The sequence below is a fragment of the Sturnira hondurensis genome, unplaced genomic scaffold, assembly GCF_014824575.4.
Source record: "Sturnira hondurensis isolate 20B ecotype Veracruz unplaced genomic scaffold, ASM1482457v3 Scaffold0006566, whole genome shotgun sequence".
Lineage (NCBI taxonomy): Eukaryota > Metazoa > Chordata > Mammalia > Chiroptera > Phyllostomidae > Sturnira > Sturnira hondurensis.
The window spans coordinates 2627066-2639158 of record NW_028079197.1 but is presented as its reverse complement, the minus strand read 5'-3'; the positions used below and the strand labels follow the sequence as shown (position 1 = coordinate 2639158).

Sequence of the window (12093 nt, the reverse complement as noted above, 5' to 3'; positions counted from 1 at the left end):
CAAATTCTAAATTCCAATAATTGAAACTGCTCTATTAAGCCAGTATCTGCTCTGAATGATTTAGAACAGCTGATTCCACTTCTAGTTTCCCAAATCACAGAAAGTCTCCTGTTAGATTATAAAGAGGGTCTATCATTAGCTAGTTTTTTGTAATATCACAAGCATTTCATCACTATGTTTTTCTATGTGTGAAAACCTGTATGTCAGCATCTATATTATCAAAAGAGTTGAACATTTCCTACAGTATTAGCAAATAAGATGTTGAAACCAGGAAAAAGGTAATATTTTATTATATGCAAAAATTAAACTCCCCCAAATAAGAGGAAAATTTATGAAAACAAGTTAACTTACTCTAAAAGTATAAGAATGTTTATGAGCTCCTGAGGAGATACTTTATTCCAGTAAGTTAAGAGAGTATCTGAAAAATGGAATAAATAGTTAGTTATTAAAATTAGAGCAAATAACATTGTGAATCCCAAAGTACTAATAACGTAACTTTAGCAACCATCAACTCCTGGCCATTTCTGTCTAATACACACACTGTATTCTTTTACATTAATTTCAAATATATCCTTTAATCTGTAATTATTTTAACTTCAACATTTTTATTTTGTAAGTGTCCTTTTGGGATAACTTATTTCAATCTTCATATCATCCCTAAAAACAAAGGAAGGGAAGTAGACCGGGTCTTTTCAATGAACTTCTCAACATTTTATGCAAGATGGTATATTTAAGGGCATTTTGCTGAAGGGCAGGGGTGTCAAATACATTTGCCTACTACTCAAAGGGCTCTCTAAAGCAAAAAGTCTGAGAACTGTAAACTTCAGAAGAGACAATTTTTCCCTCTTCTTTGCCTATGGATTATAAACTCTGAAGTCCTAGCAACACACACACACATTCCAACTATTTCAGATATAAAAGTGCTTTAAATCTATCATATATACATATCTTTTTACCTATTTCTTCAAACACACCTACTTACAGAGATTCTTAAAAAAGGAAATTTCTGCCACTTAACTTTCCAATCCTTTTAAATCCTATTAGATACAGCTAATGCTGTGAGCAGATCCTCCTCTAAAAATGTAAACATGTCGGAGACATAGCGGAACTATGCAAATGACCATATTGCAAGCCCAGCTAGAAAGCCTTGAAGATAGCAATGGAGGACTAGGCAGTATTGGTCATAGGGGGGAAGTAAAAAAGAGGGAAGTATGAGGGCTTTTTATTTTACTTCCGACTTTAAAGACTATGAGTACTGACAGTTTCCAATGATTATAAAATACTGATCATCAAAGATAAAGATGCTAGAATTCAATCAAATTAGTTTTTTTAAATATTAATCTAAGAGTAACTTCCGGTTCCCCCCACCCCCGAAATCCCCTGCCTTTGGATGCTTCTCAGCTCAGAGAAGCTGGACACCCAGAAGTCACCGGGTTTCCGGCCTCTTCATAACGGCAGAGTGAAGGCGCCATCTTCCTTTTCCTGCGCGCTGGCTTTGCTCGTGAAAAGACTGATACCACCTTTCCACCAGAAATCCGGGACTCTTTCTTTCCGTACCTGAGCCGATCCTGAGCCGTTCCTGAGCCACCCCTGCGCCCACACCGTGCCCAGAAGAAGTTTCACATAAGGTCTGTGAAAGGGGTGACGGGTTTATCCCTGCCGCAGCCTATCTCAAGTCGGAAACTCTTAAACCGTTTCCTCGCCAGAAGCGTCAAGCCATTGTCTGTCTAAACCGTTTCCAAATCCCAAACCGGTGAGACATGATGCAGGCAGGGAACGAGGGTGGCGAAGACAGGAAAGATGATCAGATATATCCAGAAACTGCTAAATTGTCGTTCAGTGTATGTGACGTGTCGAGCGACGAATTTAAAAAAACCTGGCTAAAACTCAAAGAGCTCCACGATAAAGAGCTACAATGTTTACGGGCAAAATTGACCAGTTTGAGGAAAGAGCGATTGGCAGACAAAAGGAGGACAGCCTCCAAAGTCAAAATTAAAGAGTTGTCGGAGCAACAAAAAGTCCTCAGTGACACCATTCAGGCCTTGCGACAGCAGTTAGAATCAAAAACGTGTCAACACTGTACAGTGAATGAAACATATAGGAGTTCACTACAGCAAGAATTTAATACTATGCAGCAAGAAAACCTTAAGTTTATTGCTGAGCTCACTGCAGAAAGGGATACACTAAGAGAAGAAAATAAAATGCTTTCCGAAAAACTTAAATTGTCCCAGCAAAAGTTAAGTCCTGTTTCATCCAGTGATGATGACTTTATTCCTTGTGCTCAAGGGACTGCCTCAGTTTTTATGGTCAGGGACCCTGAGGAAGAAAAGGATGTGTATCAGCCTTTGAAATTTTTAGAGCAATTGCTAGGTCCCGAAGAGGTAGTATCCGAAGAGGAAAAGGAAGAGCAACAAAATCTGCAGCTTCCACCTATATTTCATAGTCCTGACCTCTTTGACATGGCAGATACCTCTTATGAAATTCTTGCCTCTGACACCAGCAGTAAGCCTACCACAGAAGGTAGTGACTACCAGAAATCACCTGTTTTTCCCTCAGTATCTTATAGTTTTCAAAGAGGGCGTGAGTTTAAAACTGTCTCAAACCTTTCTGAAGACAAGCTTGGCCAGGCAAAAGAGAAAGAGATGGTTATAGATAAGACCTCTTCTCCTGTGTGCTTCCCTTGTAACAGTTCCAGTATTGCTGAAGAACAAAACCCAGAAATTCAAATAGTATCTGAAACTTCAGAGGAAAATATGCCTGAAAAGCCAACCAAATCTAGCCCTTTTACAGCAGGAAGTGAAACGGGCTCTATAAATCTACCTCCTTTAGACTACACAAACAGAAAAAGATCAATTGGTATTCCTCGTTACAACATTGGGGGTTCAGAGATAGACGACAATTGCCAGATAGCTTCCAGTAAACAAGCAACTCAGGGAAAAAATACTAATGAATCTACAGGTGTTGCTAAGCCTCAAGGTAGTAACCAGAGTTGCACTTTGGGGTCTAGGATAAAAAGAAAAACCAGGATGCAGTCTCAAAGAAGGAAGTAGCTATCCCTGTCCTCTTAAAGAAACTGTTTTTCTCTCACAAAAGGACAGTTTTGCAGTCAATTCATACTATGTAACTGATGACCTCTGACTCTTGATTCCATTTCTCAGGACAATAATAAACAAGGCAATAGGACTAAAACATAGTTTGGAAAATGTCTAAGACTTTAAACAGTGAATCACTGCCAGTTAATAAACTACAAAGACCAAATATTTAGAGAGAAGCTCCCTCTACTTCTACAAGAATCTTTTTGTTGAAATTAAGTTACTACTGTTTATGAAACAATTAAAGCCCAGAGAAGACCTGAAGGGAATTCAACATTTAAATGCATATGGAATGACTAAAATAAATTATTAACCTGACTAAGGAAAGTAACTACCATACATCCACTGATGAGGACCCAGAAGCCAGTGCTTTTTGGAATAAAATGAATATGACTTTAAAGATATACAGCATATGACTTTACATGTGCAAAAGATAAGAAGATGTGACACAGACTGTGTACTACTTATTAAAAATGTGCTCTTAAAAATCAAAAAGCGAAAGTAGAAGAGAAACCTAATTAACAAAGACCAAATATTTAGTAAATAAAGGTCAACATTTACAAAAGAACGAGGACCTATGAAGTTCTCAAGAAAAGCAGTTATGGTTCTAGCCATGACATTAAAAAAGCAGCCAGGAGCTTGTCACTGGTAAATGGTATGTGTGCGTGTGGTACATGCTGTGTGTGTGTGCTCATGCTACATGTGTATGCACATGTAATGGAGTGGAAGAGGGGAGAACAAGTCTGCAATGCACCTCTCCCTCCTCCATTCTTCTCTCCACCACCCCCAACCCAATCTTAACTTTCCCTGAGTTGGGTAATGATTTTTTTCCCCAGTTTTTTCATGTGTCTTTTGAGTCTTTTGTTTTAAACAAATTTATTGAGAAAACCTTATGTACCATAAACTCACTCACTTAAACAGTACAACAGTTTATAGTACATTCAGAGAGTTGTAAAACCATCACCAGTTTTACAATATCTTCATCACCCTATGAAGAAGCCCCCACACATGTTAGCAGTCACTGCCTACATACATTCCCCGCTTTTTCACTTTGTGGGAAGACATAAACAGTGAACTACAGCTGTGGTTGTTAACTGATCCATCCTCTCCTGGTACAAAATACCATCAGGTTGAAAATGATCTTTCTCTCCTCATTTCTTTCCCAAAATATGGAGGCCCATCACACAGCCTGAACATATTTTAAGTCATACATTCTTATAACTTAAAAATGCTAATTATTTTGTCTGTTTAAGATTTTATTTATTTTAGAGGGGGAGGAGGGAAGAAAAACAAGAGGGAAAGAAATATCGAGGTGAGAGAGAAACATGGATCAGCTGCCTCAGATGCGCCCTGACCCAGGCCCGAATCTGCGACCCAGGCATGTGCTGTGACGGGGAATCGGCCCAGCAACCCCTACGCCTTGCAGGATGATGCCCAACCAACGGAGCCACGTCGGTCAGGATTTATCTACTGTTTCATTAATGTACCTTAGAATTTATTGTTCATGTCTAGATATTGGTTTGTTATAACATCTATCAACCTACTTTGTTTTATTATTATTTATCCTGTATTACAAACAAGATTTAAAGCAAGTAAATAGAAAATAAGTAAAAGATAATGACTGATGCTCAAAACCCAGGTGCTTTTATGTTATTCCTTCTTGCATATTGTTTTTTTGAGTGAAAGTACTCAGGAAAGGAAGGGACAGGAAAGGGAGAGAAATGTGTGAATAAATGTAGTATTTGGAAAAAGATAAATTGATTTTACTTAAAGATCCAGAAGGCATGTAATTTATGGCGCTCTTTTAGTCATACTGTATCATACAATGTAAAAGAGAAAGTGATAATACTAGTAAATAATATGAGGGGAGACCCCAAAAACTCAGAATTTATTTATAAAACATTGTGTATTTATTCTTATGTGTTTACACTTCAGTCCCCTTCAAAGTACTTTCCATTTGATGCAATACACCTATTGAGATGTTATTTCCACTGCTCAAAATAGTTTTTGAACTCCTTGATTTTGATGCCTTTTGGTGCTCTGCCATTTTTTGTTTCCCCTCTTCTGCATTGGCAAAACATTTTCCTTTGAAAGTTGCTTGGGGTGAGATCTGGTGAATAGGGAGGGTGGGGCATCGGGAATCTGTCATTTTTGGTCAAAAACTGCTGAACATTCAGTGCAGTTATAGGCAGGAGCGCTTGTAAATCGCCCATCATGAAACGGGCAAACACGTTTAAAGAGTCTTCAAAAAAATTCAGTGAAGCTGAATGCAGCCTCTCATTCCCAATGCCAGCTGGTACACCAATTCAGGTGGGTTCCTAGAACACACACTCACCTAGCAGGGGAACCCTATACCATAAGCAGCCTGTCCTCTAGAAGACAATTCTGGGTTTTTTGTGGGGGGAGTCTTACCTCATAATTATACCCCAAAGGGGAAAAAAGAACCTGAAAAAGAACTTGAAAACATATAAAAACCATACAGTGGTAGTATGAAAGCAACAGTGGCATTTCTTATCCTCAAAGAACCCTTTCTGGTTTTTTGTTCGCTTGTTTTTCCAAACCCTGGGTCAAATAAAACCTGAAGTTTTAAATATGAATTCTGTTAACTTAATTTTTCTGTTTACATTGGTCATTTCATGTATTATATGCTCTGCATGAAAAATGTTTATTTAGCACTTCTAAAATTATTGCCTCATTTTAGAAATTAAATTTTAAATTAAAAAGTTATTTCAAAGAAACAAGTGTTATGTGACTGAAATGAACATGTTTTAAGTTAAAATACAGGAACATTAAGGTCAGAGTTTTCAAAGATGTTTCTAATGAGCATGTGTTCTAGATGAAGGTCAAAGATTTGTTGCATGCATCTGAGCCTGTGGGATAGATGTCTAGTAGAGTCCAGGCTTAATATGCTGGAAACTCACCTTCAGAAATCATTTTTACTATATACAAGTAGCACATCAAGAGGCTTCTGATTTCATACTGATCCAGTCTGTTATACTGGGATACACTGCTCCTTGTAGAACTCTGCCGGATCTGTAATTTACAGATAGGAATTTTGTGAGCAATGTTGGTACAACAGTTTCCTATAGCCTTTAACTCAATAACTTTTATCATTAGTCCTGTTTGGGAAAATTCTAAGCATAAATCCAAATTTCATATTATACTTGAAAGGTAAATGGACTGACTCTTGCTACCACCCCTAGTAATATCACTGAAAATTAACTTGGGTATTTATCATGATATAGTCATGAATACTGTGAATGTTTAATTCCCATAAGCCCTTTGTTTTAAGAGCAAAAATTTAAAATAATCATATGTAGCTACTCTAGGAAAAATACCTTTTTCATCAAGGAGGAACCTAACTAAGGTACATGGAAGTATATGAAACACTTTCAAAACCTCTCCTTGGTGTTTATTAAAATCCAAACTCCAAATTATAGGTCCAAAATCTATCTTAAAAAAGGCTATGACATCACAAGATAAATACATAAGAAGGGCTCAGTAATACTTCAAAACTAGAGCTTCTATAAAATAGTGATGCTCCTATCATTTAATCACTTTTGTTAACATATCTGTTGTTAATTAAGCACGACATGATCTGACCCATTTGGGGATTTATGTGAATAGAGTATAATCTCCTATACAATTTGCTCTTGTCAAAAATCAATACTTTCAGTTGAGCTAAACTGGGCTGGGGGATATACATTTAACAAAGGATTGACCAAGAAAGAACTTTCAGTTGGAGTAAAGCATCTAGGTTCTGAATGCTTGTCAGCTGTGTGACACTGGCAAGTCATTTAACCTCTTTGTCCTTTATTTGCCTTACTTATGACAGTATCTGTTGTCATAATTCTAAATGTTGTGAAGTAGAAACCTTTTTGAATAAATTACTATTTATCCAAAGACTCAAGGAAATACAGTCCAGTGGTTCTCAAAGGATGGTTCCCAGCCAGAAACATCAGTATCACCTGGGAACTCAGAAATACAAATTAGCAGGCCTCACCCAAGGCCCCTATCAGAAACTTGAGGGCTGAGGCCCAGCCATCTATTTCATTAAGCCTCCCAGGGGATTCTGATGCACACTACAAGTGCCACGATATAGGAGAAAAAGTGCTGGAATTAGAAAATCTGGGCCCAGGTCTAGCCCTGACAGAGTTGTGAGACTGTCCTAAATCACAACCTCAGTTTTCATTTGTAAGCTGAAAGTTAAAAAATACTATTTTTATTGACCTTTCTAACTGTAACTCTGTGGTTTTACATAGCAGCATAACAAGGTTTCACTGGTCTAAAATGAGGTTTCACTTACTCAAGGCAAACATATCCCCTAAACTTTAATGTTAGACTTAAAAAACTAAGAAAGAAATGGAGAGTACATTCTGATGAAGTACTATTCAGTATGAACTGGGACGCTGAGATACTCGATTTGGGGCCTAATATTTTTCTCCCACATGAATGTAATTATTATAAAATAATGAAAGGCTGAAATAATCCTGACAGGAAGTGATTTGTTTTAAATCACAAGGTACATTAGGTGTTTTAAACTTGAACCTTCTTCCTGCTCTAGAACACTGACTGTGCTAGGGGTTAAAGAAGGTACTGTAAGTTAGAACTCTTAGAAGATGAATGTCTTGCCCTTTATAAACAGTTTAAGATGTCAAAGTAGCACCTGCTACAATAGAAAGCAACTGCTAAAATAGCCAAAAATTATTGGATGCTTTTTACAAATTCAGGATGGACTACAGGACAGAGCCTCTTATTTACACAACGAAAGACTGTTGTAGCCTAACACTTCATCATTAGGGTTATCCTGTATATTTAGGTTCTTACATTTTCACCAGTGCTGCCCTGTTCTGGAAATCCTGTTGCTCCTTCTGGGATGAGGGAACCTCTTGAGTCTTCCCTCTTAATTCCATGTCCATTTTGAAAAGATCCATAAGCTGGAAATAAAAGCCAAATACTTGTTAGCAACAGGATGAATTATCAAAAATACATTTTAAAATAAGTACTGGGTTAATTAAAGATATGTTTTTGAGATTAAATCTTAATCATCTAAAATTCTGAAGCTCATATATTATTATATCAAAACACATAAGCCAAATAAAGTATAAGCACTTTTTGTGCCTCTTGAAACACTTTACTATGTATAAAACTACAAGAAGTTCCTTGAAAGTCATCAAATAAAGCCACACAGTTTGGGAGATGCTTAGACAAGGAACCTAAACAAAAAAAACGTGGCTGCAAGTGTGAGTCAGGTTTTAATTAAGTTTTAGTAGAAATCATGCTGTGTAGTTTTTACTACATTTCAAAACACAGAAGGACAGGGTACATTCCTAAATAGCCATTTGATGTATGATCTTTAAAGGACTTAATTACCAGTGTCTTTGTCAGCGCTCAGACTCCCCCTACTTGTAGGTGAAGTGAATCCACATGTAAATTCATCTCTGGATGCCTGTAACACAATGTGATACCTCTGTCACTTAAATTTGTACACTAGGGTAAGAAATAAAATTAATAGTATAAAACGATACCCGAATTTTAAACAAAGCTCACTGTGAAAGCCTAAATCAGGTATCAGTATTGGTATTTAGGTGACAAATCTTTAAACAACTGGGTACTAGCACATTGAAGTAACCATGACCTCTGGCTAAGGGACAACTCTAGATGGCTGGTAAAAGCTGCAATTGGTGCAGTCTGGTTCAATTCTCCTGCTTGGAATCGGGCAATGCTAGAAGGAGGGGGTGTGACCAGAAGCCCTAGGTGAACTTGAGCTGAAAAAGAAAAAACAGGTAAATAAAATATTTCCAAATATCATTGTCAAATGTTATGGAGTAAATATAACCATGAGCCATGATGTTTGTGAAGAAATACTGGTCTGACACCCAGGTGGGTGATAAAATTAGGAGCTATAGGTAATCAAGCCATCAAGGAGGCATAGAAGCAGCTTTCTGGGGAACCCAGGACAGGCTTCACAAATCAAGATAGGGGGATTTCCAAAGGAAGATTTAAAAGACACAGTTTAACCTGCCTCCCAACAATGTGACATGGCTACTGAAAGTGTAAAGGTGATTGGTCTTGGGCCATAGAGAACATGGAGTGGGGGTAGAGTAGGAGTTAACAGTCCCACTGGGCAGACATTAAAGTGTAAGCACCATATTTTAATGAGATGATTAGTAAAATGGAGCATATCCAGAAGAGCATAATCAAGATGGTAAAAGGTATGGAATGACAAATGAAGTGGAGATAAACCCTTTAGGTCTAATGTGAGAAAAAAAGTTTTGACTATTACAATGGCAAAAGGTGTTTGGCCAAATGGGAAACTTACAGCCTCCAAAGTTCCTTTAAACCTAAGATTCTGAGAGGAGAAAAAGGCACGTACCAATTGTGATGAGCCAAAAGTGACTCATCAAGAAGTGCCGAGAGGAGGCTATCAAGGGAGGAGAGAAGCAAAGGAACATACTTTAATCCTTGGTGCGTAACATTTTGGCACTGAAGAAAGCTTTTGTTCACTTTTCAAGCTGAATAAATATATAAAAGCAAGAACAGCAAATCTTAAAACACCGAGTAGAAAGGATTTTTTGGTGTTCTCTTGGACCTCGTTACTTAAAAGTGTGGTTCTTGGGCCCTGGCTGGCATAGCTCAGTCGACTGAGTGTGGACTGCAAACCAAAGGGTCGCAGGTTTGATTCCCAGTCAGGGCACATGCCTGGGTTGTGGGCCAGGTCCCCAGTGGGGCCCTTGTGAGAGCCAACCACACACTGATGTTTTTCTCTTTCTCCCTCCCTTCCCCTCTCTAAAAAATAAATAAATCTTTTAAAACAAGTGTGGTTCTTGGACCAGAAGCAGCCAAAAGCTTGTTAGAAAACACATTATCAAAAGCTCTACCCAGACCTGCTGAATTAAATTTTATTTTAACATATTCCCCAGGTGATTCGTATGCACATTCAAGTTCAAGAAATGGAAACCAGGAATAAAAAGTGAACCATTTAGATCAAGGATGTTCAACCTGTGGCCCGCGGGCTGCATGCAGGTCAGGATGGCTGTGAATGTGGCCCAACACAAAATTGTAAATTTACCTAAAACATTATGGCAAAAGGTGTTTGCCATGCCCATTTTGCTGGAGATTTTCTGTGTGTATGATTATGTGTCATGATGTATTTAAAGTGTGGCCCAAGACAACTCTTCTTCTTCTAGTGTGGCCCAGAGATGCCCAAATCTTGGACACTCCTGAATTTAGATTGAGACCATAGAGCATATGATACCAATTCTAAATATGATCAACGAAACAAGATAAACACATTACTACTTACAGAATTAGGCACAGCTGTACAAGAATACAAGGTATCTCGACCTGCTAATCGCTGTATATTTTCCAAAAGCAGTCCAACAAATGGGAGGTACAACTGTGCTATTTTGGCTTGTTGGTTCTGAAAAATAATTATCAGGAGGCAAGCTTATAGGTATAATGATTTCACTTACATGTGGAATCTAGAACACAAAATAAATGAACAAACAAAACAGAACAAAACTGACCATTGCCAGATGGGAGGGAGACTGAGGGACTGGATGAAAAAGGGGAAGGGATTAGGAAGAACAAATAGGAAATACAGTCAATAATATTGTAATAACTATGTATGGTGCCAGGTGGGTGCTAAAGCTATTGCGGTGATAACTTCGTAAGGTACATAAATGTCTAATTGCTATGTCATACACCTGACACTAATATTATATGTCAACTGTGATTAAAATGTATTTTAAAGAACCCTGATAGGTATAAAATATATATGATATATATTTGTAATATGTATTTATTACAAATATAGTTGGCTCCATCTATCAATTTAAAAACTAAAAGCAGGCTAATATCCACAACAAGGTAGTGAAGCCATGAGTCTATTTACACTTTTAGTCTCAAAACTAATTATCACAGAACACTTGATATTTGGATTTATACAGAGTCAAATCACATGCCTCAATTACAACTAACTACATAATGTAAAAGACAAAAGTTTATTGCTTTAATAACAACCTATAAAGCAGATCATATTAGTACTATTCTTTAACTCCAGTAAGGGCTGAATTTCATTAGAGCAGGGCTCATGTCTGCCTTATTACTGCTTCATCCTCAATGCCTGGGCACATAGCGGATGGCCAATATACTTGTTAGCTGAATGGATGGGTAGGTGGGTGGAAGAAGTGAAAAAGCAATAAATTACTGTATTCATTCAAAAAACATGGTTTTGCTTTGATTAAAGCTGCAATTAAAATAACATGATCTTGCCCTGGCTGGCGTAGCTCAGTGGATTGAGTGCCGGCCTACGAACCACACGATTGCAGTTCGATTCCCAGTCAGGGCACATGTCTGGGTTGCAGGCCAGTTCCCAGCAAGGGATGCATGAGAAGCAACCATACATTGATACTTCTCTCCCCCTGTCCTTCCCTTCCCCTCTAAAGATAAATAAATAAAATCTTTAAAAAATAACGTGATCTTGGCCCCCTAAGTCAATTGTAACACTTGGGAGATTGATATATTTATAAATACATAAAGCCGGCCACAACAGTCTTAACTAATGTGGTACCTCTTATACAAATTTATTTATCACTTTTCTGAGCCATAGAGGTTCCTCACCAGATATGTACATACACTCAAATCAGCAAAAACAATTGTTTTCAGGGTACCAGACTTTCCATATTTTGGAACTTTAGGAGGCTTGTCTGGAAATTTAGAGAAGACCTCTAGGGCCCAACATCATAAAAAGTATGGGTGCTTGAAGCCCCTCTCTCTACCCTCACTTTGGCACCATCATTTGTGTTTGACAAATGGCCTCTCACTCAGGCCATCTGTGAATTCTTCGGACCAAACAGAAATAGGAAGTGAAGCTTTGGTTATCCAGGCCCATGAAGCAAAGTTCTATTGGAGAGAATTCTATACTCATTAATACCTGTCTGAAGCTTTTGAACAAAGAGGAAAGGGCATTAGAAGTCACGGAAGGGGTAAAGAGCTT

The 12093-nt window shown here is 37.9% G+C and overlaps 1 protein-coding gene across 3 annotated transcripts in view; it reads right to left on the bottom strand.

The window, feature by feature from the left end:
* Positions 1-12093, bottom strand: part of DOCK11 (dedicator of cytokinesis 11) — a 197707-nt gene that overhangs the window by 60352 nt on the left and 125262 nt on the right. For all 3 annotated transcript variants that reach the window (XM_037050187.1, XM_037050185.1, XM_037050186.1), the window contains 5 exons: positions 10399-10515; positions 8466-8541; positions 7920-8029; positions 6014-6125; positions 352-418 (listed from right to left, as the gene is read on the bottom strand). In XM_037050187.1, coding sequence (XP_036906082.1) covers positions 352-418; positions 6014-6125; positions 7920-8029; positions 8466-8541; positions 10399-10515 — 482 coding nt within the window. The remainder of the gene's footprint in view (positions 1-351; positions 419-6013; positions 6126-7919; positions 8030-8465; positions 8542-10398; positions 10516-12093) is intronic.